This window comes from Sceloporus occidentalis, unplaced genomic scaffold, assembly GCF_023333645.1.
Source record: "Sceloporus occidentalis isolate IW3139 unplaced genomic scaffold, rSceOcc1.0.p SCAF_1, whole genome shotgun sequence".
Lineage (NCBI taxonomy): Eukaryota > Metazoa > Chordata > Lepidosauria > Squamata > Phrynosomatidae > Sceloporus > Sceloporus occidentalis.
This window is the reverse complement of record NW_028316981.1, coordinates 202,462,257-202,483,532: the sequence shown is the minus strand read 5'-3', so window position 1 is coordinate 202,483,532 and position 21,276 is coordinate 202,462,257. Positions and strand designations below refer to the sequence as shown.

At 39.9% G+C, this 21,276-nt stretch overlaps 1 protein-coding gene across 1 annotated transcript; it reads left to right on the top strand.

The window, feature by feature from the left end:
• The first annotated feature begins 1,987 nt into the window (after positions 1 to 1,987).
• On the top strand, positions 1,988 to 20,112 carry LOC149323241 (T-cell acute lymphocytic leukemia protein 2-like). The gene is made up of 2 exons (XM_089510457.1): positions 1,988 to 2,052; positions 18,499 to 20,112. The coding sequence occupies exon 2, from the start codon at positions 18,516 to 18,518 to the stop codon at positions 18,867 to 18,869; it is 354 nt and encodes a 117-aa protein (XP_089366583.1). The 5' UTR covers positions 1,988 to 2,052; positions 18,499 to 18,515; the 3' UTR covers positions 18,870 to 20,112.
• Positions 20,113 to 21,276: the final 1,164 nt, after the last annotated feature.

Here is a 21,276-nt window from a genome sequence, read left to right as displayed (position 1 = left end):
GCTGAGAATTCTCTAAAGACCAGATTGACTGCTACTTCCCAGAGGACCTTTTTTTCTGCCTGCCGGAGGAGATCCGTCATATTACCAGCCGAGATAGCTTTTAAAAAGCTATCAAGACGGATCTCTTCCGGCAGGCCTTTCCCGAATAGGAAAACCCGGCCATAACAATGGAGCTTATTCACACTATACCCCATGTAGCCTTTACCCAGTTTGGAAAGTTGTTGCAACTGTTATTGTTAATGTTATGATATTTTAATTATGATCTGTTAGCAGATTATTTTAATTGTCACTTGTTTAATTGTTATCTTAAGGCGGGGAGGGAACTGCGGGTCATTTATTCAAGGTATTGTTGGAATTTTATGTAAGCCGCTTCTTCGATTGCTTGTACAGAGAAGCAGGATATAAATAAGAGTTTGTTTGTTTGTTTTTATAATGTCCCTCCCTAAACTGTATATCCCAGGATTCCATTGGACAGAATCATGGCAATTAAAATGGAATCATAGCACTATAATTCTTCACTGGACTCCTGTTCAGATGGTCACTAATCATGGGGAAGTTTGTGACTATGCTCAGTCAAATGCATTGTAAAAGCCTCCCTTCAAACTCTTCTGTTCAACATTTGGTTGATTTGTATTAGACCTTTTCCTATACAGTTGCAACCTGATAACATTTGAGCAGAATGAGGAAAAGCTACTCTTTTTGCACTGTAATTCCCATAATCATTAAGGGTTGTACTCCGAAAAAGTAGCCTTTTCAAGCTTTGCATTTTAAGCTGTCTTTTAGTTAGCTGTGATCATAGCACTGATCTATGATCTAGCTCAGTTAATATTTACTTTGTTTGGTAGCAGTGGTTGAGCACCGAGGACCAAGGTTATTTCCAGCCTTGGATTCTTTTTAGTTGGGGATAGAATATGGGAGTTCCTACACCTAAGACATTTGTGCTGTTCTAGAGACTTTGTCCTTCCTTTGTGTTTTCTTATTTGTTGCAATTTGCTTTCCACATGTACCAGCTGTTATGTGAATGTGTACATTTATGTACATATTTTGCATGCAAAACACTATGGTCATAAACAGAGCCCTTTTTAACATGAAATCGAAGGTTTTCATGGCTGGCATCCATAGTTTTTTATGGATTTTTTGGGCAATGTAGCCATGTTCTAGAAGAGTTTCTTCCTGACGTTTCACCAGTATCTGTGGCTTATGCCAGCCACAGGTGCTGGCAAAACGTCAGGAAGAAACTCTTCTAGAACATGGCTACATTGCCCAAAAAATCCATAAAAAACTATAGAACCTTTTTTGTTTAAAGGGTCTGAAACACATTTTTACAGATGTTAATTTTTCTCAAGGCCTTTCACTTGTGCTGTATTCTGCTGATTACTTTCTAAAAACAGGTAAACACTAGTTTTCATGCTTGTTTAGAATCTGTGTATACTGATGTACAGGCTATCTCTACTCCTACTCTCCAGTATATGTGCGTGGGCTGTGATTACATAGTGGTGAGCAACACTCTGCATGTGCTCAGAGGTGCTTCTCATGCCATTCTTGTTTTCCTTTGGCTGTACCGTGACTCTCGGAGCTCTGTTCCAGGGCTGAGGCCCAGTTTCCAGAGTCCAAACTCAAACTAAGCCTGGCGTGTCTTAAACTCCGCTGCATTCTTGAGTCGTGCTAGAATTAAAACAGCTTCTCTAGCCTTTCCACTCCCGTGGATCCACGATAACTCTTACATTTCAGAACAAAGCATAGAGCTGCCATTTCCACCTTTGCATGGGCTCGAATCCTAGCAGGGAGGAAGATGGAGCATGAAAAGCATCTCCCTGGAGATGCCGAATAAGCTTCCTGGATCGCTAGCACTAGTGGTGACACGCGCCAGACAAAGGAGCTGGCATTCTATAAATGAGGCAGCAGACAGGGATTGGCAATTGTCTGGATTGTCAGGAGAGAGCAGCACTTGCGTTTCGGAGCTGTGAGAACAAACTGCTAGGAGGGGCATAGTCTTACTTCTGGTGCATGCAAACACTTCTGCAGTATCAGCTTGCATCATTTTTGGGAAAGGTAGGTCACAAACAGCATCCCTTTCTTGTCTTTTTCTTTGAGCATGTTAGTCTTTCTGCCAACTTTCCTTAAATGTGTATTCAGGTGTTGTTGTTGTTTTTTTAAAAAAAAAGGTCTGTGACATTACAAGAATTTATAAGGACAATCTTCTCCTGACATCGTGTTGTGTGTGCCTATGAAAAATCAAGTCCTTTGGCATTCCTGTTCTAAGACACTTCATACAAAACTCCAGTTCTCTGCAAAATGCTGCTACTTTACGCATAGCTAAATTCAGTAATAAAGTAAGAATCCATACCCTTTGCTTTTGCTGCTGCTGACAGTGTGTAAGCGCTACAGAGTCTGGCCGTGGTACGATCTATTATTTTTTGTTAGTCTGAGTAGCATTTCTTAGATCAATTTTGTGTGTTGTAAAATAAAACAAAATACCAATGATCCTGCAAAATCCAATGATTAAGGTTTGTAACAGTACAGCAAGCCTGTTATATATTTTAACATCCATTACATTTAACAACATGGGATTTTGGGGGGAGAGGGGTATTATTCTCTCGCACCTCAAAATTAATGGGGGCAAATTGTACCCACGGGATTTTAAAAATGCCACTCTATGAATATGATACCTTTCCCCACACTCTGCATGCCACTACATGATAATTATACAGTATGCAAGCATCACTCTCTTAAACTAATTTCGTAATTTGTATTGCATATGTATACACATTTCCCCAGTATTCAAGAGGAAGACAAATGCTCACATTTTAGAACAGAGTATATCCATCTGCATATTTCCCCAGGTTTTAAAATAATAGTTTTCCAGTGTTACCTCAAGAGGCATACTTACTTTGTATTCCTGTAATTACTATAAAGGCACACTAATCTTGAACACACTATATGAAAATAGCTATTGGAATCAGTAGATGTATTTTCCTATAAAGCTATTTAAATGAATATATCCAAATAACATAAATAGAATTAAGGTAGGTTTCATTTAATTTTTTTTTAATCTACATGACAGCATCAGTCATACATTTCCTTGTCTGTTCTGCAAGATGTTTGCATACATAAACATTTATGATTCGTTTAATAGCAACAAAGTTTCATTTGAAGGACTACTTAGCTTTTAGCCCCTCCTCCCGTTTCTCTGTGTGGCATTAAAAATATAATAATAAAATAAGGCTACAGTCTTTGGATTTATGTTCCACTAAAAATAGTACCCTAAAACCACCAGATCCTATCTGATGTTGGATTCTAAGCAGGATCAGCCCTGGGTAGTACTTGGATGGGAAACCTCCGACAAATATCAAGTGCTGTAAGTGATATTTCAGATGAAGGAACTGGCAAAACCACCTCTGTGTAGTCCTTGCCTAAGAAAACCCTATCAAATTCATGGGGACGCCACAAGTTGATAGGCGACTTGAAGACACATACACACACACACACACAGAGTCCAGTAGAAACACCACGTCAAACTGCAAGCTTCTTTATTCATATAGCAATTTATTATTATACGCAAATTTCAATTTCCTTAATATATGCCTATGCTTTACTGAGTTGAGCACAATTCAATGAAGATTAAACACTTTTGAGTCCCACTGTTTCCAACTGCACATGAGTTAATAGTCTGAACTGGATCTAGGGCATATGGGGAAGAATTGTTTAACTCTTTCCCATCTGCCCTGTTCCTGGAGAAAATTCCCTCCCACAGCTGCTATTTGCCTTGTCAAGAATACTGACATTTTTTCTATGTAAGAGCATGGCAGCCACCATTTTAATGGAAGAAAAGTGAAGGAGAAAAAAATAAAATCCTGCCTTTCCCATGTTACACTCTCAGGATGTGCCCTTCACTTTCCCAAGCTGCTGTTTCCAATAGTTCAGGGAGACAGGGGAGTGACTTCTGAACCTTTGCAAATCTGCATCAAATTTGGCCCTAACTAGGATGAAACTTGATGCAATGTTGAAGATCTTTTGGGGAAAAGGGAAGGTTAAATGCAACTGTGCCCACCCTTATTCTCATCTGAACTGAGACTGCACTTCCAGGAAGAGTTCAGTTTTTCTTTGGACCACTATTTGTCCCTGGCTAAGCCAAAGAGCTGCTCATGGAGAAAGGGTTGTTTTGAGGGTCTTGATTTGGGCGGGGAGCCCCTAGTGACCATATTTACCCTTTGCAGAAAATTCAGTCATAAATCTCCTGCCTTTTGCTATCTTTCCTAGCTTTGTTCTTTCTTTCTTATCCCCCCTCCCATTTCTCTATTTTTTGTCTCTGTCCTTTATATAAAATCAATATCATGATATTTTTTAAAAAACGCACTCAAATCGATGGAGAACCCTTCTTTGGATAAGTGGATTCCAGCAACAGCTCTCTTTTTCCAGTCCTTTTAAATAACAGCGTTGATAATTGGGGTGCTAATCTTAGGTTGTTTGTTTGGTCCCATTTCTAATTGCTACGTAATGTAATGTATAAAAGCAGACTTCATTAGGAGGCCTAAGTATTATTTAGAATGCAGCCCCATTAATTTCATTGGCGCTTAATTGCCGCCTAATCACCCTAATCCAAAATTCCACAAGGATTCGCAGGGAATAAGGGACGCTTTGCTGTTCTGGGAGCCGTCTTTGTGTGTGATCATTGGGGTCTTCTTTGCCCCATGCCCTGAAGCCTCTAAGTCAAGAGTAGTGAGTTTAGAAATGTTCCAAACCTCACTTAAAAATGTGTACATACGCATGCCCATTTTGCTTTTGTTTTTTCACATTAAAATGTAAACAAGAGTAGGCCTATGTGCCCTTTAAAAACATTTTCTATAGTGCTTGTTGTTCTTGTTGTCTTTAAAAGAAGTATAATAATAGAAGAAGAATAATCATATTGCAACAACTCTGGGTAAAACATTCGCTTTGCTGAACAGCTTTCTAGTACAAATAAGAGACTAGACAGCTGAATATTTGATCAGTTTGAAAAGAGATTAGGTATTTTATGTGGGTTTCTTTTTGTTTTTTGAAAATATGCTTTTTATAAATTTATCACATTAATATGAGCAACAAAAATGGGAAAATGGAAACACTAAGTTTATTTCCCCAATAAGCTTTATTTTACCAAATTAGGGAAACTGCTATTATCAGCATACATAATTTTGAGCTCTGCTGATCTTCACTCCTTTGATACATCTCTCTCCCAGTTAATATTTGACTGCAGTTGAAACAACAGTCTTATTGCATTGAGAAACTTCAAGTAAATCTTAATTTCTGACAAGGTTCAGCATGAGATCTTTTTTCCAGATCAAGATATGACACAGTATATTTTTGAGCATGTTTAATAGAACAAAATGCAAAATTCACAAAAGATTAACGCCGTAATTGGCCAACCAAAATGCAGAAAATGCATCATGCAAGGTTTTGAAGCTGCACAGGTTTCTTCGTCAAGCAAAGATGTTAAAATCATACGGAGGGGGAAAATGAAGATGTTAGAGTCACAGGCCTACATTCTGTCTCAAATGTTACTCTGTTGTTAGTTAAATGGTATTGAAGGATTTCAGTGCAGGCAAAGGCCACTCTTTCCAGGCCATGTGAGGACAAAAGACAATAAAGAGAGGTAATACAATTCCATCTTCATTAGCTACAGAAAAGTAACTTCCCTTCTGATCCAGCTTTCTCTGTCTTGTGCAAAGCTAACTGCTCCTTTCTTAGGCGGTTTTGCATTTTGTGTTTTGTTGTATTTTGCTGTATGGCCAACATGGCTACTCTGAATATGTTTTCTTGAACATGTTTAGAGTGCCTTAACTTAATTTCTGGAAAATTACAGACAGCCTCCAGATGTCTAGGATTTGGGGGCAGGGTTTTCAAAACCAAGAAGGTCTGGTTGGGTCCACAAGATATAAGCCTTTAAAATTATCTTCATAGGCTTTGGTTGATACTGGATCCATGGTGTATGTGAGCATTGCATTGGACAGGACTGACTGTAAGCTTCTGTATGGTTTTACTGTTTGTATTGAGATAGTAGATTGCAAATTACATTTTAATTACCATTTGAATTATTGGTGATTTTAATGGAAAAAAAATCCATGTACAAATCTCTGAAATACATAATTTATGTACATCCCAGCTATATGTCTGGGTACAACTGAGCAAATTTATATGCCATATATGTGACAGTGAGTGAGCAGAAATCATTTTGTGCTCGGGTTTGTTTCATGATAGTAGGTTTGGTGTGAGTATCAAGAACAAAAGAAGCAACGCAGTACTCTTGCATATTACGTAATGCAAAAACCTTCTAGACTGGAGGAACCGTTGCCCAAAAATTGCACCTGATAACTTTACAGCCTTCTGTCACATTATTGTGTTCATTACTGCTGCACCTAGTTCTAGATTTAGGAGGCTGGTTTCCTTCACAAAGCCTAGTGGGGAAACCCATAACATACCTTCTTGGTAAGGAAACATATTTATTTATTTATTTATTTATTTAGGTATTTATATCCCGCCCTTCAGCCCTAATGGCTCTCAGGGTGGCTTACAATTATTATTTTTAATCAGACAGTTCCCTGCCCTCAGGCTTACAATCTAAAAGACACAAAACAAAAGGAGAAGGGAATGGTGGAGGGAAAGGGGATGAGGTCCAGTGGTTCTTCACTCCTTCTGAGGCCTGGACCAAGGCAGATGGATTGGAAGGAGGGCTCTTCCTTCTTCCAGGCTAGTCCTGATTGAGCTGGACCTGCCTGGTGAACTCCCTCTCAGATATATATAACTGGTAGGCCCTTGCTTCTGGTGAAGAAATCTATTAAATTGTTGCTGCTGCATGCCTTCAAGTTATTTCTGACTTATGGTGCCCATAAGGCAAAGCTATAATGGGGTTTTCTTGGCAGAATTTTTTCTTGCCTTCCTCTGAGGCTGAGAGAGTGTGACTTGTTCAAGGTCATCCAGTTGGTTTCCATTGCCAAGAAGGGATTTGGACATTGGCCTCCTGGTGTCCTTGATCAACACCCAAACCACTACACCATGCTGGCTCCCCTTTATTTTATTGTTGTGTTCTTTCTCCAAGGGCCTCAGTCTGAGCCAGATGAGGTTATTCCGATTTGCCCTCTCACACTTAATCATTGTCAGGAGCCGCAACTACTATGAGATATGTTTGGACAGTGTTATAGGGCAGGTCTTCGGGAGCCAAAGTCCATGGTGGGTGGGTGATGGGGGAAGCACTACACAAAACTGATGCAAGCACCAGCTCTGGTATGGGAAATGCTGGAAGCCTACTGAAGCTGGCACTGCAACGTCTTTAATTTCGTATTAACTGCCATCCCATGCAAAAGCAAACAAACTCATACACACCCTCCACATTTTAAGGGGGAAGTAACTGGCTGGACACAGACATGATTACAGATGTGCCTTCTGTTATTTTAATTTTCAAAATATATGGACTCTACTGCTATTTGAAGCTAGTGGAGCATCATGCTCTTCCAGTATACTTACATGGAGGTCTGGCTAGGTGAAGGTTGCCAGTTCAGTGGCAGCGTAAAAGAATTCAGAGAGCTCAGTCCCCTAGGCAATCTGGCCATTCAGATTGTAGGGCAGAGCTGTACCCAAGTAGTGTTTGGCATTCATTACCCAGCCTGGCGATCTTATACTGGATATCTCCTCATACAACAACAGGTAGCATAAATAATTATGTTATTTTGGTTTTGGTTACACTAGCATAAAACCCTTTTTACTATCAGGTGTTTATTTCTGTTGTTGCTGTTATTTAAATTCAGGATTGGTAAGCAGGTTTTGGGGTCTTGTTTGTTTGAACATATCAGGAACATAAAACATTGAATCCATTGCAAAACATGGGATGGCAGTGGGTGATGTGCAGAAGAAAAGATAGTTATGTGCAGCACTACTCAGGAATACAGTATGATCAGCTGGAACATGGAGTGAGTAAGATATAAGACCAATAAGTCCTGGGTCTGCAATTACTTGATGGTAGAACTGCCAACCAATTCTTCACTCTTGAGGCTGAAGGATGGTGGGAAGGAAAATATTTCTTGGCAACACTACAGAGTAGGAAAGGGTCAGTTTTTCTCTTCCAGTATTCTTTGGGTACAACAAAATCAGGGACCTGGTTTTGTAATTTTTATTTGATTCAACTGTGCCTATTTTACTCATCAGTCAATTAAATTCTGCATATTCACTCTGCACAGTTTTAGCAGTTTAAGAAATTTTTAAAACTGTCATGACTCTTTTTTGTGGGTTTTTCGGGCTATGTGGCCATGTTCTAGAATAGTTTCTTCCTGACGTTTCACAGAGAAGATGGCAGCCACAGATGCTGACAAAACGTAGGAAGAAACTATTCTAAAACATGGCCACATAGCCCGAAAAACCCACAAAAAACTATGGATGCCGGCCATGAAAGCCTTCGACTTGTCATGACTGTTATTTGGAATGCTGGGATCTGTAATTTTGTGAGTAGGAGATTATTGCACGAGGAAAGAAAGCGGAAGTTCAGCTGGATAGTAGCGCCTTTCTACACGCCTTACCACATAATATCATAATTCTTCAATTCTCTTCCCATGGGAGACAGATATAAAAGTAAGGCCTTTGCTGAAAGGATTTTTCCAGCTAGAGAGAAAGACTCGCTTTTACAACTGTCTCCCATCAGAAGAGAACTGAAGAATTTCTTGTGGTAAGGCACATAGAAAGACACTACTATTTGGCTGAATTTTTCTTTTCTTTCCTCATCTGATAAGCTCCATACTTGGAATTCTGAAGTGCTGAATTACAACCCAACTGTGCTGCAGAGGAACATGGCCCTTTATGTTATTACTATTTATTTAAAATATTTCTGTATCACCTCCCACCCCACAAGTTATCCCAAGGCGATGAACAAATAAAAACCAATTAATAGAAGATAAATAGAAGAATAAAATAAATAGAAGAATAAAAAGATAAAAACATTTTAAAACACATTCTAAAACAGTCTTTAAAAAACCAGTCTAAAAGCAATCCTAGAATCTAGTTTTGAAACAGTTAAAACAGCAGTTTCAAACGTTGAATGCCATGTAGGACAGCACTGTTTTGGCTGCCCATCGGAAGCTTAAAAGAGATGGGGCCAACCTTACTTCTTTGGGTAGGGAGTTCCACAGTCGAGGCGCTGCTACAGAGAAAGCCCTGTAACATGTGCCCATCGTCCTAACTTCACAAGATATTGGGACACTCAACCAAGTTTCCTCTGAAGATCTCAAATTTCTAGCAGGCTCATATGGAAGGAGGCAGTTTTTCAGATATCTTGGCCCCAAGTCATTTAGGGCTTTGTAGGTCAACGTCAATACTCTAAATTCAACTCAGAAGCAATAGAAGCCAGTGCAGTTCCTGCAAGATCGATGTTATGTGGTCTCTAAAATACACACCTGACACTAGACTGGCTGCTGCATTTTGCATTAGCTGCAGCTTCTAGATACTTTTCAAGGGCAGCCCCAGGTAATAATAATAATAAATTTTATTTGTAATTGCCGCCTCTCCCTGTGGATCGAGGCGGGATTACAGCAAAGAATAAAAACCACAGTACAATACAAAATACAATATTATCTAACAATACAGTCAGTAAAACAACAGCAATATTACCACCAATCACTAAAAAGGCCAAATTGTCATCAAGGTAGAGTACATTACAGTAGTCTAACTGAGAGGAAATTAAGGCCTGAATTACTGTGACCAGATCTGCCTTCCCCAAGAAAGGGTGCAGCTGGTGCACCAGCTGAAACTGGGCAAAGACATTCCTGGGCACTGCAGTAATCTGGATTTCCAGAAGCAGTGTTGGGTTCAAGGGCATCCCCAAAGCTATGAACCTGATCTTTCAGAGGGAGAGCAACCCCATTCAGAACAGCCTGAATATTCCCAAATTGGTTTTTCTACTGTCCAGCAGCACTTCTGTCTTCTGTCTTGTTTGGATTAAGACTCTTGTTTATTGACTCACATTCAGTCCTTTACTGTATCCAGATAATGATTCAGTACTACCACAGCCTCCTTGGCATCAGTTGTAATGAAGAGCTAGAGCTGGATATCATCACCATACTGATGACACCCTAATATCTCCCACTGGCTTCATGTAGATGTTGAAAAGCATAGGGAGCAATAATGAACCCTGTGGAATCCATAGGCTAATGACCAAAAGGCTGAACAACATTTCCCTGGCTGCACCACCCTCTGGGAATGTGCAGCCAGGAAAGAGGGGACCTACTGCAAAGCAATGCTCCCAAGTCCCATATCAGCCAAATGACCCAAAAGGATACCATGGCTGATGGTATCAAATGCCACTGAAAGATCCAGGAGGATAATAGAGACACACTACTACTGTCCCACTCTCAGGGTAGGTCATCCACCAAGGCGACCATGGCTATTTCTATCCCATAACCAGGCCTGAACCCAGATTGAAATGGATCCAGATAATCCATTTCGTCCAAGAAAGCCTGGAGCTGCATTGCCACTACTCACTCTCGGATCTTATTTAGAAAGGGGAGACTGACTGATAGATATTTAGGGAGATAGGGTCCAATGAAAGCTTTTCAAGGTCTTTCAAAAATTGCTTCTTTTAGAGAGATTGGAATATATCCCTCTTTCAAAGAGGCATTTACAACTTCCACCACTCAACTGGCCAGTCTTTTAACAGCTTTAATTAGCTAGGATGGACATGAGTCTAACAGACAAGTAGTTGATGTCCAAGCAACTTTGTCGGCATATTCATTTTGAACAAACTGAAATGCATCCATCAAAACCAGCTAAATACATGACTCGGTTACCTCCTCATCTCAGATGGTATTATGGTAATAAGTGTCTGGATGGAAAACCATTTTTAAAAAGGTGCTAGCTCTCTCTCTCTCTTTGTATGGATGTATGGGTTTTTGTTTTCGCATATGCATACACACACATAGAGGAAATTGTTTAGGCGCCACTTCAGGCAGCAAACTAGAGCAAGACCATGATCATATCTTCAGGCTTATGATTAACCTTTGGAAAATAGGGTCTTATCACCCCCTCTCAAATTTATGTCTGAATGTATGAATATGAAAGGCCAGTGGCACCAGTGAAATATGTGGAAGGGTGGCAGGCTTCATTTAGGAGCTGCTATTCCCAACCTGATGCCCCCCAATTGTGTTGTGGAAGACCTCTCATACAAATCCACAGCCTATCAGATGTAAATGCTGCATATGACCTGTTCTAGAGAGCATTGGTTTAAGATTGGTGAAGGGTGACCAAGGCTGCATATACACTGCAAACTTAATCCAGTTTGACACTGCTTTAACTGCTATGCCTCAGTGCTATGGAATTCTGGGATTTGTAGTTTTGTGAAATATTTAGCCTTATTATTATTATTATTATTATTATTATTAATTTTATTTTTATCCTGCCTTTCTCCTAAGTTGGGACCCAAGGTGGCTTACAACACACACACATATCGCATATCCTTCATACACATTAAATACAATTGTCAAAAAATGATGTTTTTGAGCTGCGTTTATATCCTCTGAGTCTCTTTGAATTGTATTTTTCATAACTCGTTGTTTCCACCAGACTATGCAGAACTTCTTTGTAAACCTGTGAATAATACTGCTGCTTGTAAAGCAATTATTTGCGGTGAAATGCCTGGCACAAATGTAGCTTTGTGTGAGGAACTGTTAGGACCACTACCTTTCAAAAACAGGCTGAATAGATTTTACATATCCTGGCCATTTGAAAAAGACGTAACCTTAATCATCTTCTCCTTGCATTGGGTAAACGGTTGTACAGTAGCTTTTGGAGGATTTGTACAGTAGCTTTTGGAGAATGCCATTTTTTTGGCATTTTGAGATATATTTTAAAGAGGGTAATGTGGTTTTTGAGGTGCTGTCCAGGACTATACAGTACTTCTTTCTGTGTTGTCGTTTTTAAGAGCTGAAGGTAGTAAGATGGAGGCATTGTTTCACATTGCGTACACATTGGCATCTTTATTTTACTTTCCTCAGTCAGATTTTATAGGTTTTTGGAATGAAATAAAGCTTGCATTTTGGCAATGGATAATATGTGTGCCTACACTATAGTACATCAATGATTTTCAGTTTTTGCAGAAGAGAGAATTTATTCTCTGGGTTTTACCTCCTTTGTACTAAAGGCCATCTTGGCTGAGAGTGCATTGTCTGCAGTCAGAATCCTTCAGCACAGGTATTCCATCTTTGCAAGATGATATTGGACCAGTTTTATGATATAGGTTGAGTTTCTTTTATCTAGAATGCCAAACTCTAAAATACTCCAAAATCCAAAATTGTCTACATGGGTGGATGAGATAGTGACACCTTTGCTTTCTGATGGTTCAGTGTATACAAACTTTGTTTCATGAACAAAATTATTCAAAATATTATGTATGAAATTACCTGCAGGCTATGTGTATAAGGTGTATATGTAACATAAATAAATTTTATGTTCAGTGATGGATTCCCAACTCCAAGATATTTCATTATGTATAAGTAAATATTCTAAAATCTGAGTGGGATCATTTTGGTCGTGGGATGTGATTCAAAATTTATTGCACTATTGTGGAATATATGTACTCTAGAGATTCAGCTGTTTGGAAGGCAAAATTAGGCAGCAGGACCTGATATAACATAGCAAAGCATTTTGACTGTAAGTAATAGAAAGACATGTTAAGAGGAAGCAAATGGTGCAGCACTGCATTCCTGTGGCACTTTGTTATTGTTGTTGTTGTTGTTGTTGTTGTGTGCCTCCAAAACATTCTAATTTATGGTGACCCTATAACGGGGTTTTCTTGGGAAGTTTCTTCAGAGGGGGTTTGCCATTGCCATCCTCTGAGGCTCTCATGACGAAGCTGGGACTTGAACCCTGATCTCCAGACTCATAATCTGATGTTCAAACCACACTGGCTCTCCCTATGGTACTTATATGCATTTAAACCCAGCTAAGCACAGTGTGTCTCAGGGGTAAACATGCAGGGGACTGAGCTGTATGTTGCATTGCTATGAATGTTGTCCCTTCACCTTGTGAAATGGGAGACAGCACCTCTTTAACAACGGATTTCCAGGATGGAGAGGGCACCACTGTTTACTGGTCTTGTACAAATGTCAAGAGACAGAAGGATACATTTTTAAACATGCCATCTAATAGCAGGAGTCACAAAGCCTGTTATTTGCTTACAGGTCTTCTGTTGACAAAAGGAAAGAGTAAAAGAAAGAAAAGCAGCTCTGGCTGTCCTTTCACAAATTGTGCTGCTGTACTGCAGTGGCTTAGTGGTTAAGACGCCAGTTCTGATCAGAAGATCAGAAGGTTGGCAATTTGAGGCCCGGGTGCTGCATGATGGGGTGAGCTCCTGTCACTAGTCCCAGCTTCTGCCAGCCTAGCAGTTTGAAAGCATGCAAATGCAAATAGATACATAGGTACCACTTCTCAGTGGGAAGATAACAGAACTGAATGTTAGTCATGCTGGCCATATGACCACCAGAGCAGCCCTCGGACAATGCTGGCTCTTTGGCTTAGAAATGGAGATGAGCACTGCCTCCTATAGTCGGTTACGACTAGACATTCATTTCAAGGGACTACCTTTACCTTTATTGCCTAAATATCCTAAAGGCACCTGATCTTATCAGGTTTTGGAAGTGGCCACAATCAGTCCAGGTTTGTGCTTGGATGGGAGACTGACAACGAATGCCAGGTGCTATAGGCTCTGTTTAAGGGGAAGGAAATGATAAAACCACCTCTGAATATTCCTTCCCTAGGAAAACTCTATGGAATTCATGGGGTTGCCATACATTGACAGGCGACTTGAAGGCATACACACATATACTGCAGTGAGCAGCCAATGACCTTTTCTCTATTGGAACATATCAGCTGCTTACTGAAATGGTGGCAGGTGGCTTTCACATCAAGGGTCAGTGAACTGGCTTTGTGGTTTGGCTTGTATTTTAAAAGAGCTATCCAAGGTGTTAGACCATATTTCCAACAATAGGTTTGCCACCTTGGATTAGGCCTTTAAAGTTTAAACTAAAACTTGGAAAGTAAGCAACTACTATTGGGTGCATATGAAACGTAAACAAAATGGAGATACACTGATTTCTATTTGCAGTCAAGAACTGAGTTATTTTATGTTATTTTTCAAAATAAATTGCTCCTTTATTTACATACCTACTTTAGACGGTACACAAGGAGTGTCCAAAACTGAATTATGAAAAAACAGAGCTTGGAAAAGTTAATGGCCATGCTGACTGAGGGATTCTGTGAATTGTAGTCCAAAGAGAAACTTTTCCAAGCTCTGCATGAGTATGTCTATGGCCCCATACAGACAGGCCAAAATAAAGCTGCTTCGGGTCACTTTGGAGGTATGCTGTTTAAATGATGCATGCGTCCTAAGAGTCTGGAAGCTACGCCAAAGCCACACTCCAGGCCACTCTTTTCATTTCTCTTTTGGGAAGCCTGGAGAAATTTCAGAGTTACTACTTCTCCAAAGGAACCTTATAACTACCATGTCACCTGAGGCACAATGCTTTTCAGTGATGGTTCATATGTTCCATTGCAAGTCAACAAATAGTCAACTGAAGATAAATCAAGAGTTGTCGGAGATGTGGGATGGAAATTTTCTCAGTGCTTTATTTTTCCACATCTCTCTCTCTCTCTCTCTCTCACACACACACACAGAGTGTTTATCCACTGCTGTAATTCCAACAAGCAAACCTTGATTTTGCCATTATATATAAGGGACACTATTTTACTATGCCATTGTATTTATTATTATTATTATTATTATTATTATTATTAACCTTTATTTATAAAGCACTGTAAATTTACACAGCGCTGTACATACAATCTTTCTAATAGGACGGTTCCCTGCCCTCAGGCTTACAATCTAAAAAGACACGACACAAAAGGAGAAGGGAAAGGTGGTGGGGAAGGGGCCTCTCTAGTAGGATAATACATATAAAATACATATTTAATAGGACTTGAGCATCCACAGATTTTGGTATATAAGGGTCCACTTTATTTGTCTTTTTAGCCGTCCATGGTATCCACAGAATTCTTCACTGTTCCAGCACCACATCTCAAATGAGTTGATTTCATTCCTATAAGATTTCGTCACTGTCCAGCTTTAACAACCATAAGTAGAAATTGGAAATACAATGACATGGACAATCCTAAATTTAGTATTCAATTATCTATCCTGACACTTCAGGCTCTTACCTAGTTCATTCACAGCTGCCCTTCCAAGTCTTAATATTTTGATTTCTTGACTGCTGTCTCCATTCTGGTTGATGATTGAGCCAAGGTACTTCAATGTCTTTATTGCCTACCTTAAAGTTATGTAAATAACCTATGGTCATTATTTTTGTTATCTTAATGTTCAGCTGTAAACCTGCCTTTGCACTTTCTCCTTGACATTCTTCAAGGAAGAATTCTTCCTTGACACTCTTCAAGGAAGAAGTCCTTGCTATTTTCTGCAGTAGTATGGTGTCACCTGCATCTCTTAAATTGTTGTTGTTCCTCCTCCATTTTTCATGCCTCCTCCTTCTGAGTCTAATCAGCATGTAAGTTAAACAGGGTGATAAAATGCAGCCTTGCTTGACTCCCTTGCCAATTGGAAACCATTCCTTTCCTCCATAGTCTGTCCTGAGCACAGGTTACACAACAGAGCAGAACTTCTCCATCTTCTGATTTCAATTAGGTAGTCCATAGACTGTGTCCATAAACACAGTCACCTCTTTAGTTTTTCAAAGAATGTGTTTGCAGTGAACAAACTGTTGGCCTCACAAAATTCAGTCAGTCAACCCCCCTGTTTTGTTTCTTGACCATAGACCAAATTGTCCTACAGTCTTTGATTCTGCTGTGTGTCCTACCTTTACATTGCAGTCACCTATGGCTAACAAGAAGTCCTGTTTTGGTGTGTGATTAATTTCCATTTCTTCTTCTTCTGCTTCTGTAGTTGGAGCATAAACTTGGCATATGGTTATATTGATGGTTTTTTCTTGAAGTCCTATTAATATTATTCAATAATAATTATGCATTATAGACTTTGATTGCTTTTGCTACATCTTTGCTTACTATTAATGCCATCCCATTGCTCCTTATATTTTCATTTCCTGAATAAAACACTGTGTAATTATCTAAAAATGTCTCATTTCTGACCACTTTAGCTTGCTCACCCCAAATATTATAAACTTTATATATTCCATTTCTTGTTTTACTATGTCTAGTTTCCCCAGATTTGTGCTTCTCCCATTCCATGTCCCTATGATCTGTGTTGTGCAGCTTCATACTTTCCTTTTGCCTGTGAGCACATCAACAGCTGGACTTCCTTTCAGTTTGAGTCCAGTTGCATCATTAGCCAAAGTGCCATCCAGCCTGGGAGTTTCATCTTCTGGAACTACAGTATCTCTTGTTTAATTTTGTATTGTATTGTCATAGCGTTTTTGTGATAAAAGATATTCAAAAGAGGTATATTGCGCCTCCTTCTGCGCATTACTAACATACATTAGTTATAGTGCCACTGCCATTATCTCTGAGAGATCCTCTGCCACCTCTCACTACTGCTGCTGCCTAGTAGCTGTTTGGCACATTTACTCTGGCTCTCAGCAAAAGCCTGTCTGACATGGGAAATCCGACTAGTAGTGCTGCTGCCCTTGGTATAACCTCTTGCCTCACAGAAACATGCAGTCCCACCACCATGGAGAGGTTGTGCCATTGGTGGAGATATAGTTATGTGACCTTAACAATGTTCTTTCAGGTGTAATAATTTTTTTGTTAAATATAAGGAAAGTATATGCTATACTCTTTATATTATTGCAAATGTTCCAGTAGAATAATTTGCACACAAAGCTTTGAATGTATTTGAATATACATTTAATATTATTAAAACACACATTGTTGTGGGTTGCATATGAGCTTCTCTGATTTTTAAAGAATGTTTTGACAGGAGTACGCCAGCCTCTTTTGAACATGACAAATGCCAGGCTGGACCAGACTGAAGGACAGTATAATCCAGTATGTGTGTGTATATATATATATATATATATATATATATATATGGTAATCAAGCAGTTGTCTATGGGAAGCCCACAATCTAGGCATGAGAGCAACTGCATGTTTCCATTCATTTCTACTAGTAACTAATATACAGAATTACTGCATTTGGCACTGGAAGGAATAGATATCTATAATGCCTAGTAGCCTAGTAGCCTGCATTTGGCACTGGAAGGAATAGATATCTATAATGCCTAGTAATGCACCCAAACACCTTTTAACGTTGTCCAATATGGCAGCCATACTATTGCTTAATTAGTGATTTCCATAGTTTAACTATATGCTGTGTTTGTTAGATCATAGGCTGTTGTAATAGCTGCTGAAAAGGACATAGGGAGGCTAGTGGACCCATTTGAGAACCCATCTATGAAATCTGTATTTGTTGTTATTAAAAGTAAAGACATCCCCCTTTGACAAGGTTGCCAAGTCATGTCCAAAGATTGTTGGCAAAGATTACCCTGTGGGTCATGTGGCCAGCATGACTGCACATGCACAGAATGCTGTTTACCTTCCCACTGAAGTGGTATCTATTTACCTATGTACCACTTCAAGAGCCCTGATGGTGCAGTGGTTAAATGTCAGTACTGTAGCCACTATTGCAGCCACAAGGTTGTGAGTTTGATCCCAGGGCTTCTAGACTGACTCAGCCTTGCATCCTTCCATAGGTTGCTAAAATGAGTAGCCAGCTTGTTGGGGGCAATTGGCTTACATGCTTAGAGACTACTGAGTTCTGTATTAAGCAGTATAGAAATGTAAATGCTATTGCTATTGCTACTTTCATTTGCATGCTTTCAAACTGCTAGGTTGGCAGAAGCTGGGACTAGTGATGGGAGCTCACCCCATCACACAACACTTGGGCCTCCAACTGGCAACTTGCCGATATTGCAGTCAACGGAGTCAGTGTCTTAATCACTTGAGCCATGGCATCCTATAGTGTTTGTTGTTGTTGTGTGTCTTCAAATCATTTCCGATGTATGGATACCCTATCATGGGGTTTTCTGAGACTGAGAGTGTTTGACCAGCCCAAGATCACCCAGTAGGTTTCCATGGCTGAACAGGGAGTCGAACTCTGGTCTCCTGAACCATAGTGCAATGCTTAAACCACTACATCACATTGGCTCTTGAAATTTGTGTACTTGAATTGTTTTTAAGTGGCAGGCACCACTTGCTTAGTGTCTAACGTCTTTGTGTGCATGTGTGAAGAAATGTGTGCTGACTTAATATGTGGAATCTCTTTTTAGAAGCCATGTTTCTAAAATAAGTATGTTGTTGATTTGTTTTCTTCAAAAGCACCAGTGTTCAGGACTATAAGCAGAAATTATCTGGGGTGGGGATAGAGCAAGAATGTTTATTCTGCTGCTGCAATTCAATTAATCCTTTCATTTGGGTTCTTTCTAATTTTTTCTCTCCCTTGTCCTCTTTCTCTTTGCCTTTCTGTAGTTCTGCCTGTCTTAAGAATGACCAGGAAGATCTTCACCAACAGCAGGGAGAGGTGGAGACAGCAAAATGTCAACAGCGCATTTGCTAAGCTTAGAAAGCTTATTCCCACCCACCCTCCAGACAAAAAGCTCAGCAAAAATGAGACCCTACGTTTGGCCATGAGGTACATCAATTTCCTTGTGAAGGTGCTTGGAGAGCAAGGCCTGCAGCAGACAGGGATGGCTCCGCGAGGAAGGATACTTGGGCTGTTCCAACAGAGTCCAAGTTTGGAAAGCATGGAAGAATTGACTCTCATTGAAGACTCCGAGGTCCCTTCTCCCAACACAAGCAGCAACGCTCCAGAGTGCTGGTCAGAAACATCCTCTCCATGATGACCCATCAGCTGTGCCTGGTGGTAGTCATTTGATAGTCTCCTTCCTTTATATAAGTTGTGGGTTGTTTGCCTATGTATATTTATTTATTTATTTGCTCTTTTATGAAGTGAATTTGGTGTAATGGTTTCTCTGGAAGATAGTAATTTTCAGTAATTAGAAGAGGAATATTCCATTTCTGGAAGGCAAGTGGCATTCCAGTGATACAACCTGCCTCCATATCTTTGATGCCACCGTCAGGTATCTTTGATATGGGTCACACAAAGCCATTGGTGGCAAGAACCGTTCACTACTGCTTGCCGTTATCAAAGAGATAAAGAAAAGTGTGGGCTTTGGACTCTGTACATGCTCTGAAGCTGTGCAGAAGATACCCAAATCCACCATAAGCCCCTCTAATTAATTTTTTCAAGCAAATTTTGCTGGCAAATGGCCCCAAATGCACCCCAAAAAGGTAACAGTTTAACTTGCCTACCCCTCCAAAAACCCCAGCCTCCCAGTGTTGAAAAAAACAGGCAAATTTGCCCAAAATTGTAACTAGAAATGACATTGTGCCACTTCTGGGGTGCCCAGTTGTGCTGGTGTGGCCTATGTTGGGCATCATAAGAGTGTTAATTTGCCTCAGCCCCTCCTGCTTTATCATGGTGTATATTACCAGGGGCCAGTAGCTTGTGGCTGATAAGCAATAGAACCCATAGATCCCAGTCATACAATTTTTGTGTGGGTCAGCCCTTTCTTGAAGAAGTATGGACCCAAGAGCCTCCCTACCTCCTGTAATGTTTGACATGAGCACCTTAGATGATCTCCTGCTTTGTGATACAGAAAAAAAATAAACAAATTGGATCATCTGACATAGGAAATTTACTGAAGTCCTAATATCCCACATTTGAGGACCCACGCAAGAGAAGGGATGGCCGTCTACTCTCTCTTTTAGTAATTAGTCATTTACAAATTGGACCAGGGGAGAAGGAAACCACCTCTTCATTGTACATCGTTTTAAACTCCAAAGCCAGAATCAGTTACTGAATCAACAGAAAGTACTTGGCCTAAATCCAACTGCTACTGCCAATTTGAGTAAACCCACCAAATCCATGGGATTTTCAGAAGCATTGATGTACCATTCAGCAAATTATTCAAGGGGACTAGCAGTTTAAGTTGCTGTTCCTAGCAACAGATTCCAGAGACACCACTATTTTATTACCTTCAGTCTCTTCCTATATGTACAATATGAAAGAAAAAAGCCCAGGAGAAGAGCTCATCATTTTTAAACTTTCCATTTTCTCTCTCTTGGCTGGCTAGTTACATACAGTCAGCCCTATGTATCCATGGGGGGGGGGGGGGGATCCAAAAAACAAACCTTGATTTTTCCATTTTTAAAATAAGGGATACAATTTAACCACACCACAGTATATAATGGGACTGGAGCATCCACAGATTTTTTTGTATCCATGGGGGGTCCTGGAACCAAACCCCAGCAGATACCAAGGGTCCACTGTACTAAGTTCAGAATGGGAATGTCAGTGTTTTATTTCCTTGCCCATCCCCAGATTGCATCTCAAAAAACCCAACTAAAAAAATGTGTATATATATATATATATATATATACACACACACACATACATATACATACACACACACACATAGTAAAAATATTGGTGACGTTGGATCATGCCCAGTATGTTAGTTTCGGTTTTATTTGGAATAAAGATGTAAATTTGACTAGAGTTTTAGTCAAAGATGTACATCAGAATCCTATTACATTATGTACACTTAACTAAGTAGCAGAGGCAGTAAGAAACCCCTTTCCTGAAATTGCAAAGACGAATAATAGGATACCAGCAAAAGTTCCTGGTGTGCATTGATGCCCAATGTGCATCAGGACTGACACAGGGACCATTGCACATCAGTCCCATTGTCTGTGTAGCTGGACATGAAATAATGACATCAGGACTGAGATGCTCTGAGGTACTCCAGGGGTCTCTATGCTGATGCCATCATTTTGCTTCAGGCTATGAAGACATAGCCAGATACTCTTGCAATCTTGCCTGCTCACCACGGCATAAATTGGTCATGTTTGGCAGCTTCAGAGGCTTTTCAGTAAGTTGGGGAGGGGTGCTATGTGGCTCAGCCTAGCAAAGGTCCGTATCCAGACCTGTTACTTTATGTTCAGCCATACAGGGTTGCAGCCTTAAAACAATTTTTTATTAAAAGGGGGAGAAAGAGAGAGAGAGAGAGCACCGCATCTGAATTTATCAAGTGGAACTGATCAAGTTAGTAATGAAATGTTCACTATTGAAAGCACAGCTTTATTTATTGCTTTTGACATTTTATAAACCTGTGCATTCTGTTTTGGCAAGGAAATGAAGATATGAGCTGGATGCTTGTTGGTTAGTCTCAATTAGAGTAGACC

Coding starts and splice junctions, on each gene's coding strand:
- LOC149323241 (XM_089510457.1), top strand. CDS start 18,516: ATGACCAGGAAGATCTTCACCAACAGCAGGGAGAGGTGGAGACAGCAA.